Genomic DNA, 27,527 nt, shown 5'->3' with positions numbered 1-27,527 from the left:
TCGAGGTCTTCCATTATGCCTATTTTTCTTAGCTCTTACATTCTCCTCCTATTCAATGCTCATCAAATTTCCCTATTTAATTTCACGTCTCTTGCCAAGTCTTGGACAATTACTTGAGTTATCAACATTAAACTCCTTACTTACTACCTCATACTCCTATCTTAGTAATCCCACTAGTATTAGTCTAACAACTAGATCGACCTTGGACCTAGCAACTAGATCAGTCTTTTGGCATACCAGATTGACCTTTTGCAGTTAAAGACCAGATTGACATGTGGACAATTAAATACCAGATTGGCCTGTGGACAGATAAAGATCATATCGACCTTTGGACAGTTAAAGACCAGATCAGTCCTAACATTACAATCATATTTTATTTATAAAACACTCCGTTACAAGTCAACTTCCATTACTATCGATCTATGAGTATGGCATGATTATTGCATGATGATGAAGTATAGAATTTGGCTTTAAAGAAAATAGTTGCGGCCAATCTTAAATGGGTTACTCTTCAAGATAGAAAATACTTTGTTTGATCTTGAAGAAAGATAATGACGCAAACTATGTTACGGATAAAAAAATTACCTTTGAGAAATACATATTTCTTAAAGAAAGTTTGAACTTTAAAGTTTTTTGTTGTTGAGCAAGATGATACATCTCACATGGGTTAGAAAATGCCATCACAATTAATCTAATTCACAGATCCCATTTTCTTGTCATGGAAAGGAAAACATGATTCTTGTAACAATAGTCTACTGTGAACATAGAATTTATTATCTAAATATTATCTTATTTTGACCCATTATTAGATCAATTTTTACCATCCAGAATTCACCATCTATCGTAAAAGAAATTTTCATAACAGCTAAAGTTGCTAATCGAAGTTGATGTTTACTCGTATAAATCATTGATCAATTTATAAATAGGCAGGAATGTTTTTGCGGTTCAACATACTAATAAACATAAATATACTGATTTTGTAGCATAAAGAGCGTCTGACTCATAAATTGAATGCATTAACTACTAACGCAGGAGCTAAAACAGTTTATAATATGAAAACTTGGAATGTGAAGAAAAAGACCAAAATTAACTAGCCAAAGATGGTTCAAACCTTAACTGAGGACTTTGGTTCATAGTTGAAAACTTGGATAACACATATAGAATGCATGAATCTGAAGAGACATGATGCATCTATGGATTTATATATCGTAAATTGATTTGTTATTACTGAGGAGGTTGTGTTGGGACTCAAAGAGCAAATGAGCAGGGCGAGGATTGACCACTCTGCAATTGGTCCGAACTTCCCCAGGCCGACCAGACTGCAAGTCGCCCATTTTAAGCATTCCTTCCACAAAGGCTTTGAAAAATTGATCTTGATTTCTGCTGAAGAATCTCACAAACTCCCTTGTCTGTGGGAATGTGAAAAGTGTTTGATCAGAGTTGAGAAACCCCCTCCCAGAAACCAAGTCCTTGAAATACTGGTTATCAAACACAAGAGGCGTGGAGTCAAGGTTCCCTGTCACATTCTGATCAACATCCAGAGGACACAGCCTCTCAAGCTCTTCCCTGTACCCATAGTCAATGGCAGGATCTGGCCTTCCACTTCCAGATTGATTGTATAGCCTAAACATGATGGAGAAGCACCGACCTTGCCCAACGGAGTGAGACCCTGATAATGCAACAAGGTCTTTCACACTCAGGTTGTACTTCTGGAACAGATCTATAAGAGCAGAGGCGTTGGCTCTTGGGCTCGGCATGATTTCGTTTGAGTCTTCTTGACTCGCACTCAGGCTGTCCAATCTTCCCAACCTCACCTCCCAATCGGGTCCACCTGTCTGCAATCACAAGTAGAAATAAGGTTGGTTCGGTAGATTTGCAAAGACTAAGAGATAAAACCAGAGTCACGGCTTCTTCATCATCACACATCTGCATGCACCTGTTTCACTCATTAATTCTTTACTTAATCCTTCTTCAATGACATTAAATGACACAGGAACAGAAACGGAAGAATACTGGAAATATCTGATTTGAAATCTTCTAGTAATTAATTCTCAGATACAGTTTGAAAATACATTTAACTTTTTTTCCATTTAGATAAGAAACTGTAGCATGTATTAAACTTAATTTCAACGTCATAACATCAGTCTAAGATTAATAATTAATAATTAATAATTAAAAGAGAAGACAGAAAAATAAATGCGATAATGACAGACCTAAGATAAACAAAAGATCATCATGGAAATCTGTATAATTAGGTTAACTTTTCATCGATGGAAAGTAGGAAGAAGAGTGCATAAAAACGTGATAGGCAGAGGAAGTTGTATGTAAAAGAGAGATGGAAGGGTTTTGAGAAGAGAGAAAGGTGGGAACGAACCAGAGCGACAGCATCTCTGGATGCCATGATAATGATGTCAGCACAGGAGACAACAGCAGGGCATGCGTTCTCTAGGGCTTCCTTAACTTGATCGACAACTTCAAATGACCTGAGGGAGTTTATGTTGGAGAGAGCAAGTTTCTCCCCAACCATGGTGGGTGTATCATCAAGCAACATGGAGGCGTCACACCCCTGAACCAACAACCATCATGCACCACCAAAAATCACAAATCAAACAAACACTCACAAAATGACAATTCACAGAAGAAGAAAAAACACACGTACTTACATTCACAAAACAGTCATGGAACTGGAAGCGCATAACAGAGGCAACACTTCTGGGTTCCACCGCAAGGGCCCTTTTCATCACATCTCGGACTATCACTTCTGCGTTTGGACATGTTTCTGAGTAAAACCCAGGTCGGAGATCCGATGATGCCACCATCTGCACAAGGAACATCACAACAACCACGCCCACCACCATCATTCTCATCCCCATGCTCATCTATGTCTCAAAGATTCCAAAGATGGCCCCTTTTTGATTTTCAACTTTCTATTCACACTGTATACCAGACACGGACACAGACACTGATCGAATGATGCCTATATATGGTTTGTGTCAGCTCAGCTGCTACTCACTCACTTTTTTCAAAGATAAAGTAAATCTTTTTTAACCGCTAAATTATCTATTTTAAGTGCTGCTTAATCTTTAGCTTTAATGTATGTAAATACAAAATATAATTTTAAAAACTCATTTCAAACCACATTTTTTCATTTTTAAGCCATAGTAATAATGTTCACCAGTTCATTTCTATTTTTTTCTTTATTTTGTACTGGTCCATTCTGAATATCGGAGGGACTTTATTGGAATAAATTAAATATTTTTAGCAACTTGAAATGCGTTTCCTTGGACACCACTAAACCTTTCTTTCATTGGATGGAAATAAGGTGGCAATACTGAGACACCCCATCCTTTCCTGATCAAATATACCAAAACTATCAACTTTATATTCGCATTATTGTTCGTTTTTTCCAATCAAATATATTCTTCATTTTATTTCTTATCAATTTTTATTTATTTTTTCTTATTTCCTCTTTTTTCTCCTTTGTTTCTACAAATGGAGAAACTAGGAAGACAAATGTTTTTAAATAATGACAAAAATATCCTAGTAAAGGCTAAAAGTGTATAAAAATAAAGGTAAGTACTAAAAACAAAATTAAAACTATTCCTAATTATAGCTTTTTTTCTTACAAATTGAAAAATGTTATTTTTATTCTCTTTACAAATCTCCTTAGAGATAACGTAAGGCAAACGCACAATATCTTAAATTTTAAAAAGTATGGGCCGGGCCACGAATTTCAGCCCGTCAGCTCATGACAGCCCGGCCCGTCAAGCCCGCTGGCCCGACGGGCCAGTCCGCGGGCCAAAACGGGCCAGCCCGCGAGCCGTAAGACAAAAACAGGCGGAAGAAGTAAATTAATATTTTATTTTCTTTGGGTATTTTTAATTTTTATTTTCATGTTGGTGTTTGAAATGCAAAGATAAAACGGTAAAGGCATTGGGTTCTGCACACACACACACTCTCACTTGACAATTCACAATTTCAAATGTTTCCTTTTGTGTTGACTTTTCACTGTTGTAACTTGTATCTTTGGTTGTGTTACATAACAGACCACCCTGACTATTATTATAGTCACTGCGCAGGTTATTATTGTATTAATGCATATGTAGTACTATTACATTTATATACAAATTAATGTAGTCAACTAAATTTGAAATGAAAAGATTTAAAATCTGATTTTGGGCCACAAAATGAACATATCAGGAAAAGGATGGCGGGCCAGCCCGCCGACCCGCCACCCCACAGACCGGACCCAAAAAAATAACTCGTTTTGCCTTGTCGGGCCAGCCCGGCCTGGTCCATTTAAAACGGGCCAAAAACGGGCCGAGCCAACCGGGCTGCCCGTTTTGACACCCCTAGTCTAGATAATGATTATATTGAGAGTCAAACTAAAAGTGTGTTTGAAGGATTGAGGTGATTGAAGGAATGAGTGATGACCTTGCTTATTGTGAGGGAGCATGTTGCAAGTTGCATATGACATGGGGTGGCATGGGAACACATTGCTCCTGTTGGTTGGTGGATCACTGCTAACATGAGACAAAAATTAATTCTTTCAAATTCTCTTTGGAATCCATAAAACTATGATTTTTTTTTTTTTTCATCTATAATATGTCCAATTGCAATCTAAGATTTTGTCTTACCAGTTTAGAGCCACAATGTAAATTAATAATAATGTCATAAAAATAAGTAAGTGCCATCTATACGAATGATCATTTAAATTAATAATGTCATAAAAACAAGTAAGTGTCATCTATACAAATGTCTTCGAAATCTGTAGTTTAAGATTCTTTCTTACATATTAAGAAAATTGATAAATATACTACTATGTTACAAACAAAATATATGAAATGATTCTCTGTTACAAACAAAAGATACGAAAGGACTCAGTGTTACAGACAAAATAAATGCTGCTACTGCAAGATTCTTCTTTTATATCTTCTATAAAGAAGGGTGGAGATAAAGAAAGAGCATAGAGTAATATATCAAAGTGTTGCGTGCTGTTTATTCATTTAATAAAATATTTAAATAGATAAACAAGCTCCATTATTCTCATATTTGGAATTCTCACAAGATTAGAGTGTACTAGAAGTGACAATACAGGTTAAGTAGGATACGGTAATATTTGTTCATAACATTAATATATCTTGACTCTCAAATATATAAAAGAAAAAAAAATGAATATAATTTTTTTAAATTAATTACGTTAAATATTTTTGGCATGTTAAACATATTTTTCAATTAATATTGAAGTAAGATTATGTAAAATATTGTAAATAACTCAAATACTAGTATGAAATGTGTTTGACCATAAAAAAATTTAATATAATTAGATTAAAATTACTATATTAATTATTTTTTAAATTTGAGGACTAAAATGTATTAAAATTTTACACACAGACGAATTTCAATTTTGTATCAAAGTTAAAAAAATAAAAATATATTTACCCTTAGATACTTTTATACCCGTGATTTTTTTTTTATACCATAGGTACCCTGGATACCCAAATCTTTAAAATATAAAATTAAATAAAAATTTATTTTTAAAGTACAATTAGAATGAAATTACTTGCTAAATGTTAATGCAATGGAGATTGCAATGGAGATTTAAATGAGTTGTACCAAAATATAAATTAAAAAATAATAATATTTTTGAAAATAATTTCAATTTCATAGGACTAAACAAAAATACAAAATATATGAAATAAAATTTTAAACAATTCTTCAATAATTATCATTTTTTCATTTAAAAAAATACTAAATTAAAACTTCCGAATAATTTTATTTCAAAAAAAAATAAAAAAAGTAATTATGAGCATGTAGTGCATATCTAGGGTTGGATACAATAATAGTCATACTGTCCAATTAACAAACGTGAAACTAAATATACATTAAGGATATCCATTTAGTAGTTTTTATAATTTTTTTTCACAATTTGTCTGCAGGTGAAAATTTTGTTGTCATCCATAATTCTTATCAATTAAAAAAAAAATTTATATAATTTACCAACACGTATATAAAAACATCTGTCTTCAACAAGCATCAATTTCCAAAACACACAAAATAAAAATATTACTCATTACTATTATCAAATATACATTAGAAAAATAACAAAAGATGATAAGTCAAAAATAAATATTATTCGTTTATTTACCAAAATATCACCGTGTGTATTATTTTTATGTAAGAGGTAAATTTCAGTACTGCATATGACATTATTGTTTAATATTATTCTTAGTGTTTCAATTGTATCCTATAAAAGAAATTTATTTAATAAATTTGATAAATCTCCAAATTGCTAATTCAATGGTAAATTAAACAAAAGGATCCACGTAACAAAAATTGCATACAGAACCTGTTACGCACACGGTACACAATTTCAAGCTGGTGGTTCAAGTCCCCGACAGGATCGATCTAAGCACCAAGGAATTGCACTGCTTCACAGTGCTTCAGAAAATTATTCTTTGACGAACCAATCAATTCATGCACTGAAATTCAAGAATAATGTAAAATCTGCCAAAACAAATTATATTTGTAAAACTCTTATTTGGAAAACAAATAGCCCTCACTGTTATATTTTTCTTCAATATTTCACAATTTTTTTTACTGTGTTTCACTCTGCAACATTTGTGAATAACCGAATAACCGTTTTTCATTTCTCTGCAATGTTTTATATCGATACAGAAAACTTTAAAATAATATTTTGTAAATTATTTAAAAAAATTTAACATTCATAATTTTGATTAAGTACCGAAAATAATAAAGTATAAAATATAGCTATACACATATGTATCTTATTTTATGTTGCACCAATTATTTAAGATCCGAAAGAACATAAGTTATAAGTTATATAGGATATATTGGAGAGTGAGTTAACATTTAGACGATTCTGTCTTTTACAATATTATTGGGATAAATTAAGGAAATTTTTAATGTATGAGTTGATTGTCAAAAAGACATTACACACTTTTAATACACTAGAACATACTTATTTTATCTATTTATCTCAACACATTTTTCATGATCTAATTATAATAATAAAATATTTTGGTCTCCAAAAAGACATCGAGAGGCCCCACCTCAATGTTAAAATTTTGTTTATCACTTTTCAAGTAAAATTTTTCAATTTTTTTTATTATTAGTTTAAAAATATTATTTTGATCCTTATTTCTTTTATTTTAATTTAATTTGATTTTTTTTATTAAAGCTTAATTTTTATTAAGATAATTTGATTAGTTCATCTCCATTAAATTTGTATGAATGATATTATCGCTAATGTCAGAAATAAATTTGTAGTATTTTTATTTTTATTTAATTTATTTTTTATTTTGGTTCTCTTAAAGTTTTTTTTTCTATATATCAAAGTTGTATTGTGTGAAAACTTAGAAAATCACACTAAAGAGTGACTGTGTTTAAAATAATGAGGCTTTGGAAAGGGACCCGAGGCAAAAAAGTTTAAAAAATTTCAAAAATGCCATTGCGTCCTTATAGGCTTTGGTTCCGCAATAACCGAGGCCTATAAGGCGAGTTAAAAACGCGATTCTGCACTAGTGAATACTTGAGTCATAACTCTAATTGGCATTAGATTCCTCAATTAAAAACTAATTTGAAAAACCTAGCAACTTTGCAAAGGACATGCCAATTATAGTCATGAAAGCAGGTAATAAATTCCTCAAGAAAAACCAAATCTGTGTTGTTTTCTGGTGTGAGGTTAAGCCTTAGAATTCAAGACTGAGCGTTGAAAAATGCGAGAGGATCAACGCTGAGCGCCAGCCCGGTGGTGCCTAGCATTGAAAAATGCGAGAAGAATGGCGCTGAGCGCCAGCCGAGCGGTGCCCTAGCGTTGGGACCTTTGCAAGTCTGGAACGAAAATTAAATCTCAAGGCTTAGCGCTGGATCTGAGACTAAGCGGTGAATTTGCGAGACGAATGGCGCTTAGCGTTAGAGCTGGATGCTAAGCGCTGAACTACCCTGTTTCATGTTTTTGCTGCTTTGACATGTTTCATGCACTAAATGATTAAATATGACTTTTATGATTGTATTGATATATCTTGGATAAGATTTGATTAATGAGAGTCTTTTTTATGTGAATTATGGAAGAGTTTCGTGGAGAAATTCTAAGTGTGGATAAGGCAGTGTATACAAGGACATAAGGACTTAATTTTGGTTGGTATCCTGTCGCTCCAATAACCATTAAGGCTCATGTAGAGTATAATGAGTTATGTCATGAGGAGTAGCAGAAGGTGTTAGCCACTAGACTCGATCAAGTCTCTGGCACGAAGGAGACTTACCTGGTGTGATGATTGGGTGATAAAACCCCTTGAGGCCAAACTCTGTAGAGTTTGAGAATCATACATCGGTGCAAACCACCAAGAGGTCCGATGTTAATTGCATATATCCAGATAATTGAGTCTAGAGTCGACTGGCGTGTGAGTGTTGGAATGTTCTTGTGTGAATTTGTGATGATTGATTATTATTATGCTCTTACTCTAATGTAACCTTCTTTAAAATCATTATTAGCTTACCATATGTGTTCTATGTTTGTCTATCCTTATTTTATTCTTTGCAATGATCACTTAAATGTGTAGATAAATGTGTTTTGTAGTAAGTGGTTAGAACCTATCTCTTTTCCTATCCTAGTAATCTTGTACATATAGTATTTCCTTACTCAATTTTTGGATGATTGTATAAGACTTTACTTAATGTCTATGCTATCTGCCTTGAATTATCACTATATAATTCTTTATTTAGTAGTTTAAAAGTTATTAAATGAGATATTACATATTGTATCATGTAAAAATGTTAATTCATATGACATTATTAATATCATATGACAATATAAATATGAAGTATTATTATTATATATTAATTAAGTCTTTATATTTATTTTTTGTTAATGGAATCATTTAAAAATAATAATGCGAATTAACAAAAATACTAACATAACATTAAATATAAAAGTATAAAAAGACGGTAACGTCAGTCGTTTAAATGTAACGAAAAAATATAATTAAATCATTTTAACAAAAAATACTTAATTTAACAGAAAAAAATAAAAAACCAAATTAAAAAAACAATAAAAATAGAAACTATTATTATTATTATGATAGAAAATATTGATGTTTTAAAAAAATTAAGTCATTATTAAATACTATATTTAAAAATAATTATTTTGATTACTATTCATTGTGTAATGAATAAAATACTGAAAAATAAAAGTTTTTAGAAGTTGTCGCGGAAAATTATACCGATATAAGATATAAAATTTTAAGAAACAAAAATGAATAGAACAATAACACGAAAATTAACAGTTATGTTTTATATAATTATACTTAAAAGTAATTTTATAAGAAAATAATTGTGAAGAATAAGATAAGATATAAATTTTATTACATATTATAGATTACAGATATGTAATAATTGTGTGTAAATGAAAGGTAAAAATGGTCCAGAGGCTTGACTGTCCGAGACTTGCAGGGAGATGTCTCCATCATATTTGGTAAGCAGCTATTCTACAGAATGCAATTCATTGAACTTGACCGCCAAAGGAATAACGAATATTAAAATTAAAATAAATAATAATTTTACATTTAATTCAATTCCTCTCTTCTGCTTCATCTGTTTCATTCCATTTCATGTAAGTTTCATTTTCATCTCTGTTGCTGCTCTTGAATTCATGTAAGTTCACACCACCCCACTACACTTTTTTGTATGCTCTCTTCCTCCCGATTTCCCTTCAATCCATTCATGCACATGTCTTAGTTTTTGCAAATTACCTCTAATTTTCTTCAATTGAATCTAAATAATGCTTAATTGGGCCTGGGGTTCTTATGTTCTGGAATAACCAACCTTTTTCTTGCTTTTAATTGACCCTAGTATGTCTTTCCTCCCTGGAGCACTCTCCCTTCATATTTTTTTGTAAGGTTTCAGTTGGAATAAGGAGGGCATGTTTTTATGGCACTTCTCTGCTGTAATTGGTTGCACAGGAACACCATATTTCGAACGCTCTATCTCTGCCTTTACATCCATTGCGGAATAGGATAGCTTCGCCTTTCTTTCTAGTGCTCTAGTCATGATTTGTTTCAATGGAGTTTATATTACTCATAGTAGCTATGCATAGGATTACACTTCTCTCTTCTGTTTTTCATCCACTTGGCATGTTTGCAATACTTTTTGTATATACAAATACCTGGTTCATTGCTGCATTTATGCTCCATGTTCTTGTAAACAGACTAGCTCTGAGCTTTGTGAAATAAAAGGGTCCCGCTTTTTGCATTTGATCAGTTCTGCAATACATATTTGACTATTAAAAAAGATTTTCTTCTTTTATTGTCCTTCTAGAATCTGTGAACAACAAGTGAATTTGGATTTTTTATTGAATTTTTCTATGTTGGTGTCTGCCTTCAAAATGCACCGATGATTCAAAATACACCGATGGTAACCTATGGTCACCGATTTTGCTGAAGTTTTAAAATATATTAAAAAGTTTTAAAGTATCAACAAAGTATATTTTTAACGTTACAACACCAAATATCAGAGTAGAAAATCTGGACTTTGTTGCAAGTTTGTCCTTAATTTTTCATCAATTATTTCCTAATTTTTTGATTGATTTAATATTGTAAGACATATTTTCAGAATCAGATTTTAATAAAATCTGAATTATGATCAGATTATAGATGATAGACTATTTATTGCTTCCTGGCATTTCTCCTCGATTGGGGCAGATTTCGTATCCTTGTTGGCACTAATTCTGTCTCTAAATCTGTGGCTGTACATTGTTTAGTTTTTAATGTTTCGGAGGATATTTTATTCTCCGCTTGTTGTACTTTGTTTTCTCTCATAAAATAGTGCTTTCTGTATTAAAAGGAGTTGAAACATTTTATAGATAGTATTCTGTCATGAATCAACTATCTCAAAAGCTTAAGCTATATGTTACACTGCATCTATGAAATTCTCCCTCATGCAAGGGCCCTTTCGGGATTAAACTGGATAATGCGCAGGCCCATCTAATGCTGAAATTTAAATTTTCATTAGAATAATAAGGGTGGCAAAGATCAAATTTTCGATCACTTGGTCATGATGGTTCAATTACATTGTCAGCAACCAACTGTCCCAGCAGCTTAAGTTATTAGGTTAAGACATGACTGGTTTGTTATTACATCTCCAACTAACGTTGCTTTTTGCTGATTTTCCCATTTTATCTGTGGTTAAAAACATGCACCAAGGGGAATTGAGTGGCAGAAATAGTGAGCAGAACCTACTTGAACATAGTTCGAAACTGAATTCTACAGTTGACTCATTCAATTTAATCCATGAGTCCAATGAGTTCAGCGTGAGTTAAACATTGAGTTCTTCAAATAAACAAGCTGAACTTGAGTTTTGTACGTTTGACTGGAATGTTTATGAACCAACTTGTCTTATATATGTGTGTGTATATAAGTGTGTGTATGTGTGTGTATTAAATAATATATTTTATACTATCAAATTTATATAACAATTTTTTAATTAGTTTCATATTAATTTTATTTTGTATAATTAAATAAAAAATATGTCAAATTATTATAAGTTTAGATTGACTTGAGTTGATTTCAAGTTGAATCTAAAGGTTCATATTGAACTTGAGTTAAACTTCAAGCTGATTCCATTCGTATGGAACTAAGTCAAGTTTGGTTAAGTCTTACTTCACACTCATTTTCAGCACTGAATATCCTGATATTAATTTTCAGTTGATGGTAGTTTTTTTTTGTTTTTCTTCACTCAAGTGTTATTGTTGTTTTGATCTGTTCCATTCTATCTTATGCTTAACTTTTTCCATCTTTCAAATGTAGTTATGTGAAAGGGAAGAATTGGCTGAGGTGGTTCATTCACTATGGAATCCTGCAATTGTATTGACCCACAGATGCCAGTTGATGACTTATTGGTGAAATACCAATATATGTCTGATTTCTTCATTGCCCTTGCTTATTTCTCAATCCCTTTGGAGCTTATCTACTTTGTTAAGAAATCAGCAGTATTTCCATATAGATGGGTCCTTGTTCAGTTTGGTGCTTTCATAGTTCTATGTGGAGCAACACATCTAATTAATTTATGGACCTTTAGAATTCATTCAAGAACTGTGGCCATTGTAATGACCACTGCTAAGGTTTTAACTGCTGTGGTATCATGTGCAACTGCCCTCATGCTTGTACATATTATTCCTGATTTATTAAGTGTTAAAACGAGGGAGTTATTTTTGAAGAACAAGGCTGCAGAGCTTGATAGAGAAATGGGCCTGATTCGCACACAAGAAGAAACTGGTCGACATGTTAGGATGCTGACTCATGAGATTAGAAGCACTCTTGATCGACACACAATACTGAAAACGACTCTTGTTGAGCTGGGTAGAACTTTGGCACTTGAAGAATGTGCCTTATGGATGCCAACACGAACTGGGTTGGAGCTTCAGCTCTCTTACACATTGCGACAGCAGAACCCAGTTGGATACACAGTACCCATTCATCTTCCTGTGATCAATCAAGTGTTTAGTAGCAACAGGGCAGTAAAAATTTCGCATAATTGTCCAGTTGCTAGATTACGACCTTATGCTGGAAAATACATGCCTGGGGCAGTTGTAGCTGTTCGAGTTCCTCTCCTACATCTTTCTAATTTCCAAATATATGATTGGCCTGAGGTTTCATCTAGAAATTATGCTTTGATGGTTTTGATGCTTCCATCAGATAGTGCTAGACAATGGCATGTGCATGAGTTAGAATTGGTTGAGGTAGTTGCTGACCAGGTTAGCTATTTCCCCTTTTATTCAATTACGTTTCTAACACGGTTTATTTCCATCTTACATGCCTTTACATTTTAATTTCAACCGATTATTTTACACTGATATATTTTTCATTCATTACTTTGTAGCTAAGTTACTAAATTTTGGAATTGTGATAAAGTGATTTTTTTATATTTGTATGTTATTATTTCTAATAGATGAGCTTAAGTTATTTGATAGACTGTTTCATGTATAAATTTTCTTTAGTCCAATTTGTTATGTTCCGGTATTTTTATAAATGATAAAACTCTTTCTTTCTTTCAAACATAAAGTAATTTTAGATAAATTTATTAAAACTGACTTTTACTCTTTCGGTTCACAGTAAACAGCAAATAGTTGTGATTTATTTTTCCTAAATTTACATGAATGTGTGCCTGCTTTGCACAATAACTAGTTATGGTAAAGAAACAATCCGAAGATTAAGTGATGTACTATGGTTTCATGAAACATTTGCATTAAAAATATATGATGTGGGAACCGTCGGTTTCTTTTTCTGCATTAGTCTTTCGTTTGATTATACCTTCAATTGCCTATGATAATTGTCTACTACATTAGGTAGCTGTCGCTCTTTCACATGCTGCAATCCTGGAAGAGTCAATGAGGGCAAGGGATCAACTCATGGAGCAGAATGTTGCACTAGATCTGGCAAGAAGAGAAGCAGAAACTGCAATTCGTGCTCGGAATGACTTTTTAGCTGTTATGAACCACGAGATGAGAACTCCCATGCATGCAGTTATTGCACTCTCTTCATTACTACAGGAAACAGATTTGACAGCTGAGCAACGTCTGATGGTGGAGACAATATTGAAAAGCAGTAATTTGTTGGCTACCCTCATCAATGATGTTTTGGATCTTTCACGTCTTGAAGATGGCAGTCTTCAACTTGAAGAAGCAACATTTAACCTTCATTCTTTGTTCAGAGAGGTGAATTCTTCATGTTAAATTCTGAAATTCCATTTAATTTGCTGACTTCATGTTAAAAGCTGATGGTGTCGGAGCTGTTATTCTGCTTGCAGGTCCTTAACTTGATTAAGCCTGTTGCATCTGTTAAAAAGTTATCACTCACTTCACATTTAGCTTCAGATTTGCCAATGTATGCCATTGGGGATGAAAAACGTCTCATGCAAACTATTCTGAATGTTGTTGGTAATGCTGTTAAGTTCTCAAAAGAGGGCTGCATTTCCATCACCGCTTTCATTGCAAAGCCTGAATCGTTTAGGGACCCTAGAATTCCTGACTTTCTTCCAGTGCCAAGTGATAGCCACTTTTATTTGCGAGTACAGGTTTGTTTCTTCAAGCTTAGTTAATAATATTCTACCTTGGGGTATTGTGTCCTCTGTTATCCGACTCAAAATATGGAGTATAATTGTTACATAAATTATAGGTAAAAGATTCAGGATCAGGAATCAATCCACAGGACATCCCAAAGTTATTCACCAAGTTTGCACAAAACCAATCATTAGCAACAAGAAATCCTGCTGGAAGTGGACTTGGTCTGGCAATTTGTAGGAGGTACTATGTTCTTGTCTGTTTACCTCCTTAAACGAGGATGTGAGAAGCACTTGTTTTATTTACTATTCCTTAGAATATTGTCAAATTGGAATTAGGTTCATTTTAGAATTACTGAGTTTTTTCGGTTGATTATATTCTGTAACTTGATTATGAACAGGTTTGTAAATCTTATGGAAGGGCATATTTGGATTGATAGCGAAGGTATTGGTAAAGGATGTACAGCCACGTTTATTGTAAGACTTGGAATACCAGACCGATCAAATGAACTTAAGCTACCTTTTGTACCTAAAGTTCCGGGAAATCATGTTCATGGACGTACAAACTTTGCTGGGCTCAAGGTTCTTCTCATGGATGACAATGGGTCAGTCACAACTTTATTCTCGTACCTTTAGTTCTGAAATTTGTTTCTATCTCATTTACTTACTACTGAGGTTTTTTTTTTTTTTTTTTTATTTTTAAATAAAAAGGTTGGTGCTATTACAGCACTATGTTGTTTACCATCCCAACTTATTGCCGTCAGAAACATCAATCATTTGCAGCCACCCCTGAATATCATAAAAGAGAAACTAAACAAAGAAAGTGAGGGCAAGGTCAAAACCCACTATGAAACAAAACAAGGTAGAGCAAATTTATGTCTAGAAAACTTTGGATTAAGAAATTCAGGAACATTATCCCACCATGAGTGCCTAAGGTGCAGTACCATAATCAACAAGCTTATCAATATACGGATTACACTCCCTATATGCATAACAGCAGTTATTCTACAGAAGAGTTCGTACTTCCCGGGCAGCAAGAACCTGCTCTATTCACATCACATCTGTATATATAATATTCATTAGTCTATCGTATCCAATATTGCCATTCTTACAACAGATCAAGTTTCTCTTGGTACGAATAGCCTTGAAGATAATAAAATCCCTATTTGAATGACAACTTTTGTTTGCACACTTCAATTCCCTTTAAGCACATCCAATGCCGAACCAGAAAATCAGTATTTATTGAGCAATTAGTACAATTGCTGAGCCATGCTCATATTCCAACCGCAAACGAGCAATTAATGAAAATGTTCTCAGCAGACTCTGCAGCAGCTCCGCAATTGAAATTGGTAACCACTTGTCAAACCAAAAATTTATTTTTCTCCCATTACCAATTTTCCTGGTAAAGTTGTCCAGATCCAAACCTATATGACTTTTAATTCTAGACCATAATTATGACTGTATCTAAGAGCTAGAAAAGTAGTTGCCTTGCCGAACCCTACTTTCAAAAATCCAGGTCCATTCAGGGTCAGATGCAAGTAAATCCCGCCTTGCCTTAAGTATTGCGGCTTGATTCGATTTGGATAAGGATCATCCCCCAAACTCCCATCCTTTATAACAAACATAACTGCTGCCAAGCTATTGTGACATTTTTTTCTTATTCACATTGCTAGGCAATTTAAAATTCCTTGTCTACTACTCCAATTGTTTAATCAAACAGCTAGGCTATAAGTGCACCTTAAAACTTTGCCAAAGTATGCTATTGATAACTGAAGTGACAAGCACCACTCTCCCATATAAGATAAAAGAGATCCTTTCCATGTCTACAGCCTCGCTATTACCTTATCAGAAAAACATAGCAAATGCAGCTTAGAAGGTTTATCAATAAAAACAGGAACACCCAGATATGTAAAATGAAGTGACCTTCGAGAATCCAAGGGTATATGTGGCACTTCTTTTCCTTTGACAGACCAATCCATCACATAGAACTTCGATTTTCAGTTATAAACTTAATATCCAGCAGTTTCCTCACAAGCTGCAAATGTTTGATCTCTTTTCACTACAGAAAGTATTTACATCATCAGCATATAAAGCATGTGTTGGGAAAGATATACCATGCAAATTTTGTTGAACAAGATTAGAAAGAGGTATGCTAAAAACTTCCTCAGAAAGGCAAAATAAAATGGGACACAATGGATCACCTTGTCTGACCATTTAGAACAAGAAAAAAACCCAACAGCTTTACCATTTAGTGATACTGATAGATTGGTAGAGTTCAAGACAAGTGTGTTCCAGGAGCAAAATTTATTGTTAAAAAAGTGCTTTAAGACCTGAAATAGGAATTCCCAATCCCAGGTGTCAAAATCCTGGCTAATCTCCACTTTGAAAGCCATATTTCCATCCAAACAGTTCCTCTTTAATAGATTAATACTACCTTTAGAAACAACACCTATACAGTCAGATCAGATGTGTTTCTACCTTTCATAAAACCTGAGTAGCATGAATTAGTTTATAAGAAAATAACCAATTCTATCAGCCAATACTTCTGTAATGATCTTGACCTTTAGAATTTGATAAAGCAATAGGACTGAAGTATCTATTATTTCAACATTTCTGTTTTTGTAAACGAGGATTAATGAGCTTGGATTAAAATTGCAGCATAGGTTGTATGCATACATCTTGACATATGATGCTCCAAAAAGATTGAAATTTTTTTTTGGAATATCAGAGAATAGTAAACTTAAGTTGATTACTTCACGTTAAGCTCAGGCTCCAATTTCTCGGGACCCAATTATGTTTTTGAAAGCATGATGCTGAGGAATGATGGCATTGCCAGGTTCTAATCTAAAATATATTGGTCTTTCATGAAAGTTTATGTTATTAAAATTTATAATTCACAAGCTCTAAAATAAAAGTCTTCAGGACTTTAGAGCATCATATCAGGATAGAAAAGTTTAATTTGGAGATTACATATATTCAATTCAGGTAATATATTTTTGTTAACTTTTTAAAGTAATTTTTTAATCGGGCTTAGTTTGTTAGGGCATGGAGTTAAAATAATCATGAATCATGATTTCTTGGGGAAAATGTGAAGCTTAGTCAAATTTCTAAAACCCACCTTAGGCTGGTCTTCAAAGTATTTTGTCCTTTACAATAGCTAAATCTGACACATCCGTAGCAATTGCCTACTTCCATATTTTTATATACATTTCTTATTTGAACGTTTCGTTCAAGATTTGTGTGTGTGTGTATATATATATATATATATATATATATATATATATATATATATATATATATATATATATATATATATATATATATATATATATATTCTAAAACATCTTTTTGCCGAAGCCACTTGGACTTTGAGCATGTGCAATGCAGAGACTCACAGTAGGTGAATACACCAGAATGGTTTAGTGTCTCTAACAATTTAAGTTGCCGTTTTCTTTCATTGTGCATGGTTTCCTGATTACCTATGGCTCCTTTGGTTTTGTTAAGGAGTGGACTTTAAGCTTAATTCAACTCTACCAAAACTAGCTTTAATATTATGTTAAGAAGTGAACTTTAAGCCTAACTTAACCAAATAAAACTGGTTATAAGGTGAGTTTCCATCCACTTATATACTCTAAATTAGTCTTATTTGTAATCGATGTGGGACTTCTAACAGATTTCATGCTTTGAATTTCAATTGTTGCCATCATGGTACATTCTAAAATTTGAGTTTACTAAAACTATTAAATTCTAAGCAAAAAATGTGTCATTTTCTACTATATGTAATATGATTTTATCAATGTGCAGTCTTGTTCTTGTTATTCGCCTTCTACTTTCAATAAAGTTAAAATTGCTTAGTGGTGGCTGGTGGAATTGCCGTGTGTGAAATTGGAAGCAATGCAAGCCGTTGAAGTTTATTGTTTTGTTTGATTCTTATGACTGATGGTGAAACTTGTGTACAGGGTTAGCAGGACAGTGACAAAGGGACTTCTTATGCATTTAGGATGCGATGTTACCACTGCAAGCTCAAGTGAAGAATGTCTTCGTGTTGTTTCTCTGGAACATGAAGTGGTCTTCATGGATGTTTGTACAGGGTTAGATGGTTATGAACTAGCAGTACGTATACATGAGAAGTTTACGAAACATCAAGATAGACCACTGATAGTTGCTCTTACTGGAAACACCAAAAGGGTAACAAAAGAGAACTGTATGAGGGTTGGAATGGATGGCCTTATATTAAAACCTATTTCTGTTGACAAAATGAGGGGTGTTTTATCAGAACTCTTGGAACGCCGAGTTCTATTTGAAACTGTTTAACCTGCCAAATTGGCTTAATATTATGAATTATTTTGTTGTACAGAGCTAAATCAAATTTGGAGAACACAAACTTATGAAGCAATGGGGCAATTGACATTAAATGTCATCCTTATTGCTGTTGAGATCCCGGCAAATACAACAATGGTTGAGTCTGCCTTTTTAAATCATTTTTGTGAAGATACAGTCGTATAATGCTGTGTATATTCTGCTTTTTATTTTATTTTTAACAGAATCTCGGGCTTTCGATGTTTTTGCAGTGACAATACAATTGCTTTCTCACTGCCCTCGGTTGTTTTGATTTGTTAATCCATGGGAATTGTTTGGTACATATTTTTCGGTGGCACTCTTGAATTACTTGAAATTTATTGTAATTCATGAATTACTTAATTTTCAATCCACAAAAGAGAATATGTTCAAAATAGTGTTTCATGAGTATATTGTTAACATTTTGTTTTATTTGTTAAATCTTCGAGTAAGACATCCAGGTATATAATCTCCAAAAATGTAGGATCAGTAACCACTTAATTTCAACTTGAAGTGCTTCTCCTAACTTATGTGTAAGAATAATCTTATATATAAGATCATAATATCTCGATGACTACCTTTATATTCGATTACTACCCTTATATGAAAAATATAAATTCATCAAACATATCCAATACTGAAATTGACACAGCCATTCAAACTGAAGAGAAATGGTATTGGCAATTGCCATGTTGAAGTCTCGGACTTTTACAAGTCCATTGTTTCTCACATCTTCATAATTTGTTCTTGGCCGTTTTATAAAATGGTAGAAACTATAACCTTTTTAAAATTCTTAAATTTAAAAAGAAAAAATGTGTTTGGCTCTAAATAATGTGTAACACACAATTTGTTGACGAGGTCCGTTAGACAATTAGTGCCTTTGATAGATGAGACTAGAAAACCATCCATTAGAAATCGTGTAGTAGTGTTAAAGACTAATTAGACCATCCAGTGCGTTTTATTATAATTGTCTTAATATTTTATATTATTTTCTTAGGTATAGGTGCTATATTATTTCTTACATTGAACGACTCTTTGTATATAAAATCTTCTAAGGTGAATAAAAGTGTTTTCTTACTATCTTGTTCTTGTGTTTCTTTCTTTATTATTTGTGAGAACACAAAAAATGATTCGCTTGTGTAAACAAGGAAAAGAGTCAAGAAGACATGGTCACCAAGTTTTACATCTAGAATGACTTGGGATTGTGGAGAATCAAGATGAAAAACATCTTGATACAATGTTGATGACTACCACATGACACCGTAATGATTTGACATATGACAATTAAAAAAACCAAAAAAATAAAGAAAAAAATTGAAAATATTATGAACTGTGACATATATAAACATAATGTTAATAACATTCTACCAAAAATCACCTAATTGAACCAAATAAAAATTACAGTTTTTTTTTTATTTTTCAAATAAGTTAAAGGATAAAAATTTTAATTAAGTCAAAAAAATAAAGATGGATGAGCATAAGCCTTTAAACCTAGCAATTGGCTTGTGGGTTCAAGTTTCCTTGTATACCTTCAAATTTCAAATTCTGACCACAATCGAATGCATATGGAATCATTTACCAATAATCATTGCAAGAGCATTTCCCATTCTTGACATGATGAAACCGGTATGCATCTCTGACTACTATCTCTCTTCCAGTAACTATTGATATATACTTCATTGCCGTATGGCAGTCCCCACAAACTCGAAGATTTTTAAATATTCTAATAGGTTTGGGTTTCGGGGTACTTATAAGAGCAAATGCCACTGCAATTTTTTCACTGTGTTGAAACAGATAGTGATCCTTCTGTTCATCCTCCACATCGTGAAGAACAAAATCTGTATTAGGGATATAACCCAAGTTCTTTATTTTTAAAGCCAATTCATCAAGTTCATCATATATCATTCTAGCCTGGGGGTGTGAAGTATCCCCTACGTGGAATTTGTGTATCTGGTTGTCGACTTCAATCCAGCTATAACCTGTTTCTTTTATCAATTTTTTCTGTTTCATGCATTTTCTTATGGCTGCTACATCATCCCACCTCCCTTCTGACGCATACAAGTTTGACAATAATATATAGGTAGCTGGATCATGAGGTTCCCGCTCAAGAATCATTTTTGCAGCATGCTCTCCAAGTTTGGTGTTACGATGAACCCGACAAGAACCAAGAAATGTACGCCATACCAATGCATCAGCATCAAAAGGCATTGAAGTAATAAATTCAATGGCTTCTACAAGCAATCCAGATCGACCAAGCAAATCAACCATACATGCATAATGTTCCATCCTTGGACTGATACCATAATTATAATGCATAGAATTGAAGTGTTTCCAAGCCTCATCAATCAAACCAACGTGACTACAGGCTGATAAAACCGCAATATAAGTGACCTCATTAGGCTTTGCACCTATTTCAAGCATTTCATAGAACAATTCTAAGGCTTTTGTAGCAAATCCATGTTTTGCCAAAGCGCTTATGATAGAGGTCCAAGTTATTACATTGCGATGCCCCATGTCATTAAAGACCTGCAAAGCAGCTTCTTTATTTCCGCACTTGGAATACATAGAGATTAAAGCATTATTAATGCATAAATCGGTTCCGAACCCTGACTTCACTATGAGGGCATGAATTTGTTCACCCTTACCGACTGTACCTAAACAAGCTGCGGCACTTAAGAGGCATGCATATGTAAAAGAACTAGTTCCAACAGCAGTGTGCTCAATATCATGGTTAAAAGACTCTTCAGAATCGAATGCTTTTGCATGTGCATCAATAGCTGTACGGAACGAAAATAAATTCTTTTCAAATAAGACATTGAAAGCTTTTCGAGCACAATCTGTTCTTCCAGACCTTGCGTACATGTTAACAAGAGAATTCCCCACACAATTAATTGCGGAAAGACCTAGTTTAATTGTTTGGCCATGCAGCTGTTTGCCGAAGCTAAAATCAGGAAGATTTGCGCAAGCCTTGAGGACGCTGGAGAAGGTGAAGCAATTTGGTGCAACATGACCATGAAGCATGTTACAAAACAGTTTCATGGCTTCATGCTCTTTTCTGGCCTGTACATATCCAGAGATGAGAGCAGTCCAAGACATAACATTATGAAGTGGCATCCTATTAAATACTTTCCTAGAATTTTCTACTGAACCAGCTGCTGCACATTTTGCATACATGTCCACAAGAGTACAACCCACACAGACATCTGAAGCCAGTCCAGAGCGGATAACCCAAGAATGCAATTGCTTCCCAAGGGAGAAGAATCCCATATCCACGCTGGCCGATAAGAGACTGGTTAGAGTAAAGGAATCAGGTGTATGGTCACTTACTAACAGAATGCAGAATAAATCAATTGCATCGCTAAGAAAACCATGTTGAGCATATCTAGTAATCATCAAAGTCCAAGTGACAAGGTTTTTGTCCCGCATTTTGTCAAACACCATGCGTGCTGAGTGGATATCAGCACTGCCTTTGGCAAACATATCTATTAAGGCACAACCAACAGAGACATGAGAATGAAAGTATCCGGTCTTGAATAAAAAGCCAAAGATTACAAAGCCAATAGAAAAATATTGAGCATTAGAAGAAGATCGAATTGAGGCCGTAAAGCAATATTCGTTGGGATAAATCCCGAATTGAAGCATGTGAAGAAAAGTAAGAAGGGCTTGGGAGTGCATGGAGTTATTAGAAAAACAGGAGATGAGAGAACTCCAGGAGACCAAGTCTCTGTTATGGTCGTCCATGGCTTGGAATATTGAAAGCGCGGTTTGCCAGTCACCGCATTTAGAGTAGAGGCTAATTAGTGAGTTGAGAAGAACAGAGTCGAGGGGAAGTCCAGAGTGAATCAACTTGTGGTGAAGGAGTTTACCAAGCTCCAAGTTACCAGACCTGATACACGCTTTCAGGAGAAGGGAGGAGTTGATAAGTTTGTGACGGTTACCAACCTCTTCCGGGTGTAGCGTCAGGTCAAGCGTCGAGATGGCTTTGCGGAGTTCTGAACTTCCGGGGCTATGCCCATGAATTGCCCACGGAACACGCACGGAGCTTAAGCTCGCCATCATTGTTTCTTTATTATTTCTCTTCTACTTCACATTCACACTCACCACACCCAATCATTGTTTATTCTTCTCTCCCACCACTTCTTTCTAATATCTATCGTGTTTACAAATCACGATAACAACTATTCATTACAGCTATCAAATGGATATTCCATCACTTTTTTTTTTCTTTTTATATTTTCTTATTCTAAATTCTGTTATTACGAGCATATTTGCTGATTTTGAGTTGATTGGGGTCATCAGATAAGTTATTGTTGTATCATGGGTAGTTTGAGTAAGATAATGCGGATAAGTCAACCATTCACGATTTAGGAAATTGATCCTGTTTGTCTTCTTAGTCATATTTTACGACTTATGACTGACGACATGGATATCGATACCAATTCTACTCCGGAGAAGTCAAACGGTGTTGCTGTAATACAAATCATTTTGGTGAAACTGTTTCTGAACATTTCAAAGATTGAGATTAATTATTACAAGCTACTTGATATTAAAGTAAAGTATATAATCATAACTAAATGAATTTATTTAAAAACTTATGAGAAAAAACATTTGCAGTTTTAGACTTATAACTAACAACAATTGAAGCACAAACAGATGATTGTTATTACCATATCTTATCACTCGTGTCATCATCCAACATATCAACAAAAATGAATATGCTACAACAAAGGCTAAAGTAAATACGGTAGAAGACAAACAACCTCCAAAAGGTATAAGAGAAAACTTGATCACAAAAATAAAATAAATTTAAATTTTCTTGTCCCAATGAATCTAACTCCACCTTAAAGAAGAAAGGTTTTGTTTGTGGAAGGCCATAACATCATGCCCCTTAGTGCAAACATAGTGTCAAGAAAGACAATTCTCTAAAGGCAAAATATAGCTTAAGGATAGATATAATTGTTGTTATCGTGAGTGAAGCTTATATCAATGTGAGCAAATGGATAGTTGACTTTTGGGATAGATAGCACATTTGTACAAACAAAAAAGTGTTTTTCTCTTATTCTAGTGTGGAGATGGAGAAAAACAAGTTTATCTGACAACTCGTCCTAGAAAAAGGAAAACTATTCTTCTAAAGCTCAGATATAGGAAGACTGTGGCTTTAAGATATGTGTTTCATTTTTAGTCTATTAGAGTTAACTTAATTTATTGTTAGGAAAGGTTAGTATGCAACCTAAATCCTAACAAGACAACGAACCAAAAAAGGAAGTTTAAAAATAAAGACTTTAGAGTCGCCACGTAGTATATTATGGAAAACTATGAAAATTATTGAAAAGATATAGCAAGGACTACGAAACTAGATTCTAGGTTAGAAAGTCGATTATGTATAGGAAAGGTGTTAGTGCCCTACAACGTTTGTCCTACCTTTAGTTAAATTAAATGTGCAAAAAGACATGTGATTCCTAAAATATTTAGTTTTTCCCAAAATACAAGAAAACACGGTTTGAAAAGAAACAAAAATATTTTTATTTTTATTTTTGGGTTCCGACAAGGATGTACCTCACTTCTACGTATTTTCATTCAAAATGGAAAATAAAGAATTACGTAGTTCTTAAAAAAACTATTTGAAAAAGTGATTTGATTTTTTATTTGGTGAACTTGACAAAGGTTGACCTCACTCCTACGTATATTTTTATTCATGTTGGACAATAATTGATGACATAGTTCTTAAAAAAACTAGATATCATGTTATGCGAGTAATCAAACATACACAATAATGAATGAGGAAAAATATTTTGTTATGATTTTTAGGAAAAGACATTTGTTTTTTTAACATTAAAAGAATTAGTGCTAAGAATTAAGAAATAGTACAAGTATAAAAATATATTTTGCATATGACCACAAAATTATAAAAATGAAATAACAAATAATGGAAATGACTAATAGCATAAATAATAGACCTAAAAGAAAAGCCCTAAATTAAGTGTAAAAAAACACATATAATATTAAAATAAAAATATAATGAAAAATTAAGAATGTATAAATAAATAAATAAATTAGCATTTTCACATATAAGAAATGAAAAACAAAATACTCCTATTACAAAATGACAAGGAATGAATTTCAATGGGTTTAGTAATAAAGAAAGCCATAATAATAAATGAGTTTTTATAATGAGAAGAGGTTTAGGGTTTTGGATAGGACTCCAACCTCATGTTGCATAAAGAAATTGGTTCAAATGCTTAGAGGAAATTACTTAGATGCTCTATTTTTTCCATTTGGTCTTTCTTTTTTTATTTTATTTTTTTATTGCTTTTACTTTATTATTACTATTATTATTTTTTTATTGCTTTTACCTTTTACTTTATTCATATCAGTTGTCTCCCACCCCCCTTTCTAATCAACCTTATAGCTCTAAAATGTTAGTGGGCGGAGTTGAATCCACAACCTCTCACATCCTCCCTTCTAACTTTTGCCACTAAGCCAACCTTGTAAATTCGGGTATTGACATATTTGAACTTGACAAGATTGTTATGACAAAACGAATGTGTTTATGGGGCAAGGATATTGTGAAGGTCCTTTTGTACTTAACATTTATGAAGTTGTTAATCAAATTAAATTTTATGCTTATATTGTTGATTCTTTTGATGTGTTTCATGCTAGATTAGGACATGTAAACTCTTTGTATGTTATTAAATTGTCATAACTAGGATTAATTAAGATTAGAGCGATGAAACATATTTGATTTCTTAATGATTTGCGCCGAATGATTCAAGGAGAAATTGAGATTGAATCATCATACAACCATGTAAACACAAGATTAGAGCTGTCAAAATGGGTCGCTCGGCCCGGCCTGACCTGGCCCACCACGGGTTGGCCACTTAGTGAGCCAACCCAACCTGACTCACTTATAAGCGAGTCGTAAAACTTTGAACCCAGCTCGGCCCACCATGGGTTGGTAAGTTAAATGGGTTAGCTCACTAGCCCACTTAATTAAAATAATTTTTTTTCTTAAGTCATAAATTATAATTCAGATTAAAATTTAAATAAACTTCAATACAATCTAAATACAATCCAAAATGATATTAAACTCCAATACAAACCAAAATAAAAAAGAAAAACAAATTACTATATAAGATCAAAGCATTCTTGTCACTTATCCAACTATAATATTAGAGTCTTGAATGGATAAATCCACAACATTTTCACCTATTGAAGTATCTTTTTTATCCCCATCTATTTGGAGTTGAAGCTAGGTTTCCATTTGTCAACTCACTAATGTGTTTAGTTGAAAAAACAACCTACCATTGCAAAGTCCAACATAATGTGTGTGACCATACGGGTTGGTGGCCAAACCGGCTCATCACGGGTTCAACCTGAGTGAGCCAGATTCTTGGTGAGTCGGATAAAAAATTAACCCATACTTACATTTGTAAAAAAAGTTTAGCCCAACCCGGCCCAAACCCGTGGTGGACCAGGTTGACCCATGGGTTCTGACCCACTTTGACGGCTCTACACAAGATACTTGACAAAAACAAGCAAGATAATAAAAAAACAAGTAGAAACAACACAAAAATAGAGAAAGGACCAAGAACTTAGCTTAAACCGAGAGGTTGTGGCTTGAGTTGGCTCTAAATACCACTTGGTGACCCTCCTTTCATGCGTTGGTTGGAACAAGGAGGCTCCATGGCTTGGATGCAGCGGAAGAGGATGCAGAAATGTGTTTCGATGGTGGTGATTGAGTGGTAATGAAGGAACTCTAAAAAGGTTGGGTCAATATTAGAGGAGGAAGGCTATAGGAGATTCTAGAATAATGCTCTAGCTAGGTGACTCTCAAAGAATAATTGTGGAGTAATCTCAACATCATAACATTGCACATTCAAGAGTGAAAATTACAAGGTGTGGAGACCTTCATTTATAGTAGAAGGTAGTCTCCAAATGCAATATAAATCAACACCTAAGTGAAATGCAAATGTAGCACATGCTAATTAGGAAATGGTGTTTAGATCTAGATCTAACTTCCTAGATTCACTTTTCAAGGATCACTTGTCATGTGGCATGTCATGCTTCCCACATTTGCATCATGTGCTAAATGTGCAATGCATGGAACAACCTAGCAAATGTCTCGGCCTTGGCATTTGGAATTGGGCTTTAATGGACTCAATTTCAAAAGTTAGGTGCATTATGAACCAATCTACTTTCTAGAATTTGTGCAAATTATTGAAAGTTTGGCCTAATACATGACTAAATTTAAAACTACACTAATGAACTTTTAGGAAGCTTGATGTCCTCCCTGACCCATGAGAGAAGCATCTGGAGTCTTTTAGATCCATGAGAGGGCATAATGATTGGCCTTTGATTGAGTCTATGGCTAGACCAAAGTCAACAAAAAACATGTCATTTTGTAAAATATTAAACTGAAATTTTAGGTTTAACTCATACTTATATTTAAAAACTTAATTTTACCACTAGTTTTCGTTGAAGCTTTTGTAAAACCAATTGGGTAAATACAAGTTAAAACAATGATTTTAGTCTCAGATACACTGCAAGAAAGCTAATATTAGATATACTAAATGTGAGTAAACAAGTATTCATCATATACCCTCATACTTGCTCTTTTGCATTTTTTGGAAAGCTCTCATGGAATTCAAGAATGGTCAACATTATAAAAAAACAAAAACAAAATAATGATAAGAGTAGGCAAAATACAACTTTCAACAAATCAATAAATCATGAAAAATGTGAGTGAAATTCCCTATATTAGTCGATAAGAAAGTAACTTGAATCAAAAGGTAAATCAAATATGATAGAGTTTACTTAAGATAAACTCTCCAACTCTGGTATTTAGCTTTGTATATACGCTAAGAGCACTTATGCAAACAAATATTACCATAACTTAGCAAAACTCCAACATCCACAACCATTGAATAACATGCAATCAAAGATCAAGAAGTCTTTATATGAGTTGTAATAGGATAGAGGTGAAGGTAGGTAAATTTAGAGACTAAAATTTTCAAAATCCAAAAAAATTAAATAAAGGGACAATCGGGAACACATTAAAAAACAACTGCGAGTTTATGCAACTTTAAAATTACAATTGGACTCTTTTTTGTATCTTT

General features: G+C 33.5%; 3 protein-coding genes across 6 annotated transcripts; 1 reads left to right on the top strand and 2 right to left on the bottom strand.

The window, feature by feature from the left end:
- Positions 1–1,068: 1,068 nt before the first annotated feature.
- LOC114168198 (Peroxidase superfamily protein) lies at positions 1,069–2,969 on the bottom strand. The gene is made up of 3 exons (XM_028052936.2): positions 2,664–2,969; positions 2,375–2,566; positions 1,069–1,835 (listed from the first exon to the last, which is right to left on the bottom strand). The coding sequence occupies exons 1-3, from the start codon at positions 2,877–2,879 to the stop codon at positions 1,200–1,202; spliced, it is 1,044 nt and encodes a 347-aa protein (XP_027908737.1). The 5' UTR covers positions 2,880–2,969; the 3' UTR covers positions 1,069–1,199.
- A 6,427-nt stretch (positions 2,970–9,396) lies between these two features.
- Positions 9,397–18,579, top strand: ETR1 (Signal transduction histidine kinase, hybrid-type, ethylene sensor). Of its 4 annotated transcripts, none has more exons than XM_028054710.2 (7): positions 9,397–9,493; positions 11,823–12,769; positions 13,361–13,729; positions 13,822–14,088; positions 14,190–14,317; positions 14,475–14,678; positions 18,033–18,579. In XM_028054710.2, the coding sequence occupies exons 2-7, from the start codon at positions 11,864–11,866 to the stop codon at positions 18,385–18,387; spliced, it is 2,229 nt and encodes a 742-aa protein (XP_027910511.1). In that variant the 5' UTR covers positions 9,397–9,493; positions 11,823–11,863; the 3' UTR covers positions 18,388–18,579. The 4 variants fall into 4 exon arrangements, with proteins under 4 accessions (XP_027910511.1, XP_027910510.1, XP_027910509.1 ...); XM_028054709.2 differs by lacking the exon at positions 9,397–9,493 and adding an exon at positions 9,500–9,631; XM_028054708.2 differs by lacking the exon at positions 9,397–9,493 and adding an exon at positions 9,523–9,672.
- A 1,146-nt stretch (positions 18,580–19,725) lies between these two features.
- EMB2261 (Tetratricopeptide repeat (TPR)-like superfamily protein) lies at positions 19,726–24,206 on the bottom strand. The gene has a single exon (XM_028053691.2). The coding sequence runs from the start codon at positions 22,468–22,470 to the stop codon at positions 19,987–19,989; it is 2,484 nt and encodes an 827-aa protein (XP_027909492.1). The 5' UTR covers positions 22,471–24,206; the 3' UTR covers positions 19,726–19,986.
- Between the last annotated feature and the right edge of the window lie 3,321 nt (positions 24,207–27,527).

This window comes from Vigna unguiculata, chromosome 11 (genome assembly GCF_037176805.1).
Source record: "Vigna unguiculata cultivar grain cowpea cultivar isolate G323 ecotype 2 chromosome 11, ASM3717680v1, whole genome shotgun sequence".
Lineage (NCBI taxonomy): Eukaryota > Viridiplantae > Streptophyta > Magnoliopsida > Fabales > Fabaceae > Vigna > Vigna unguiculata.
Note: the sequence above shows the minus strand (reverse complement) of the source record. Positions and strands in the feature narration are given on the sequence as shown.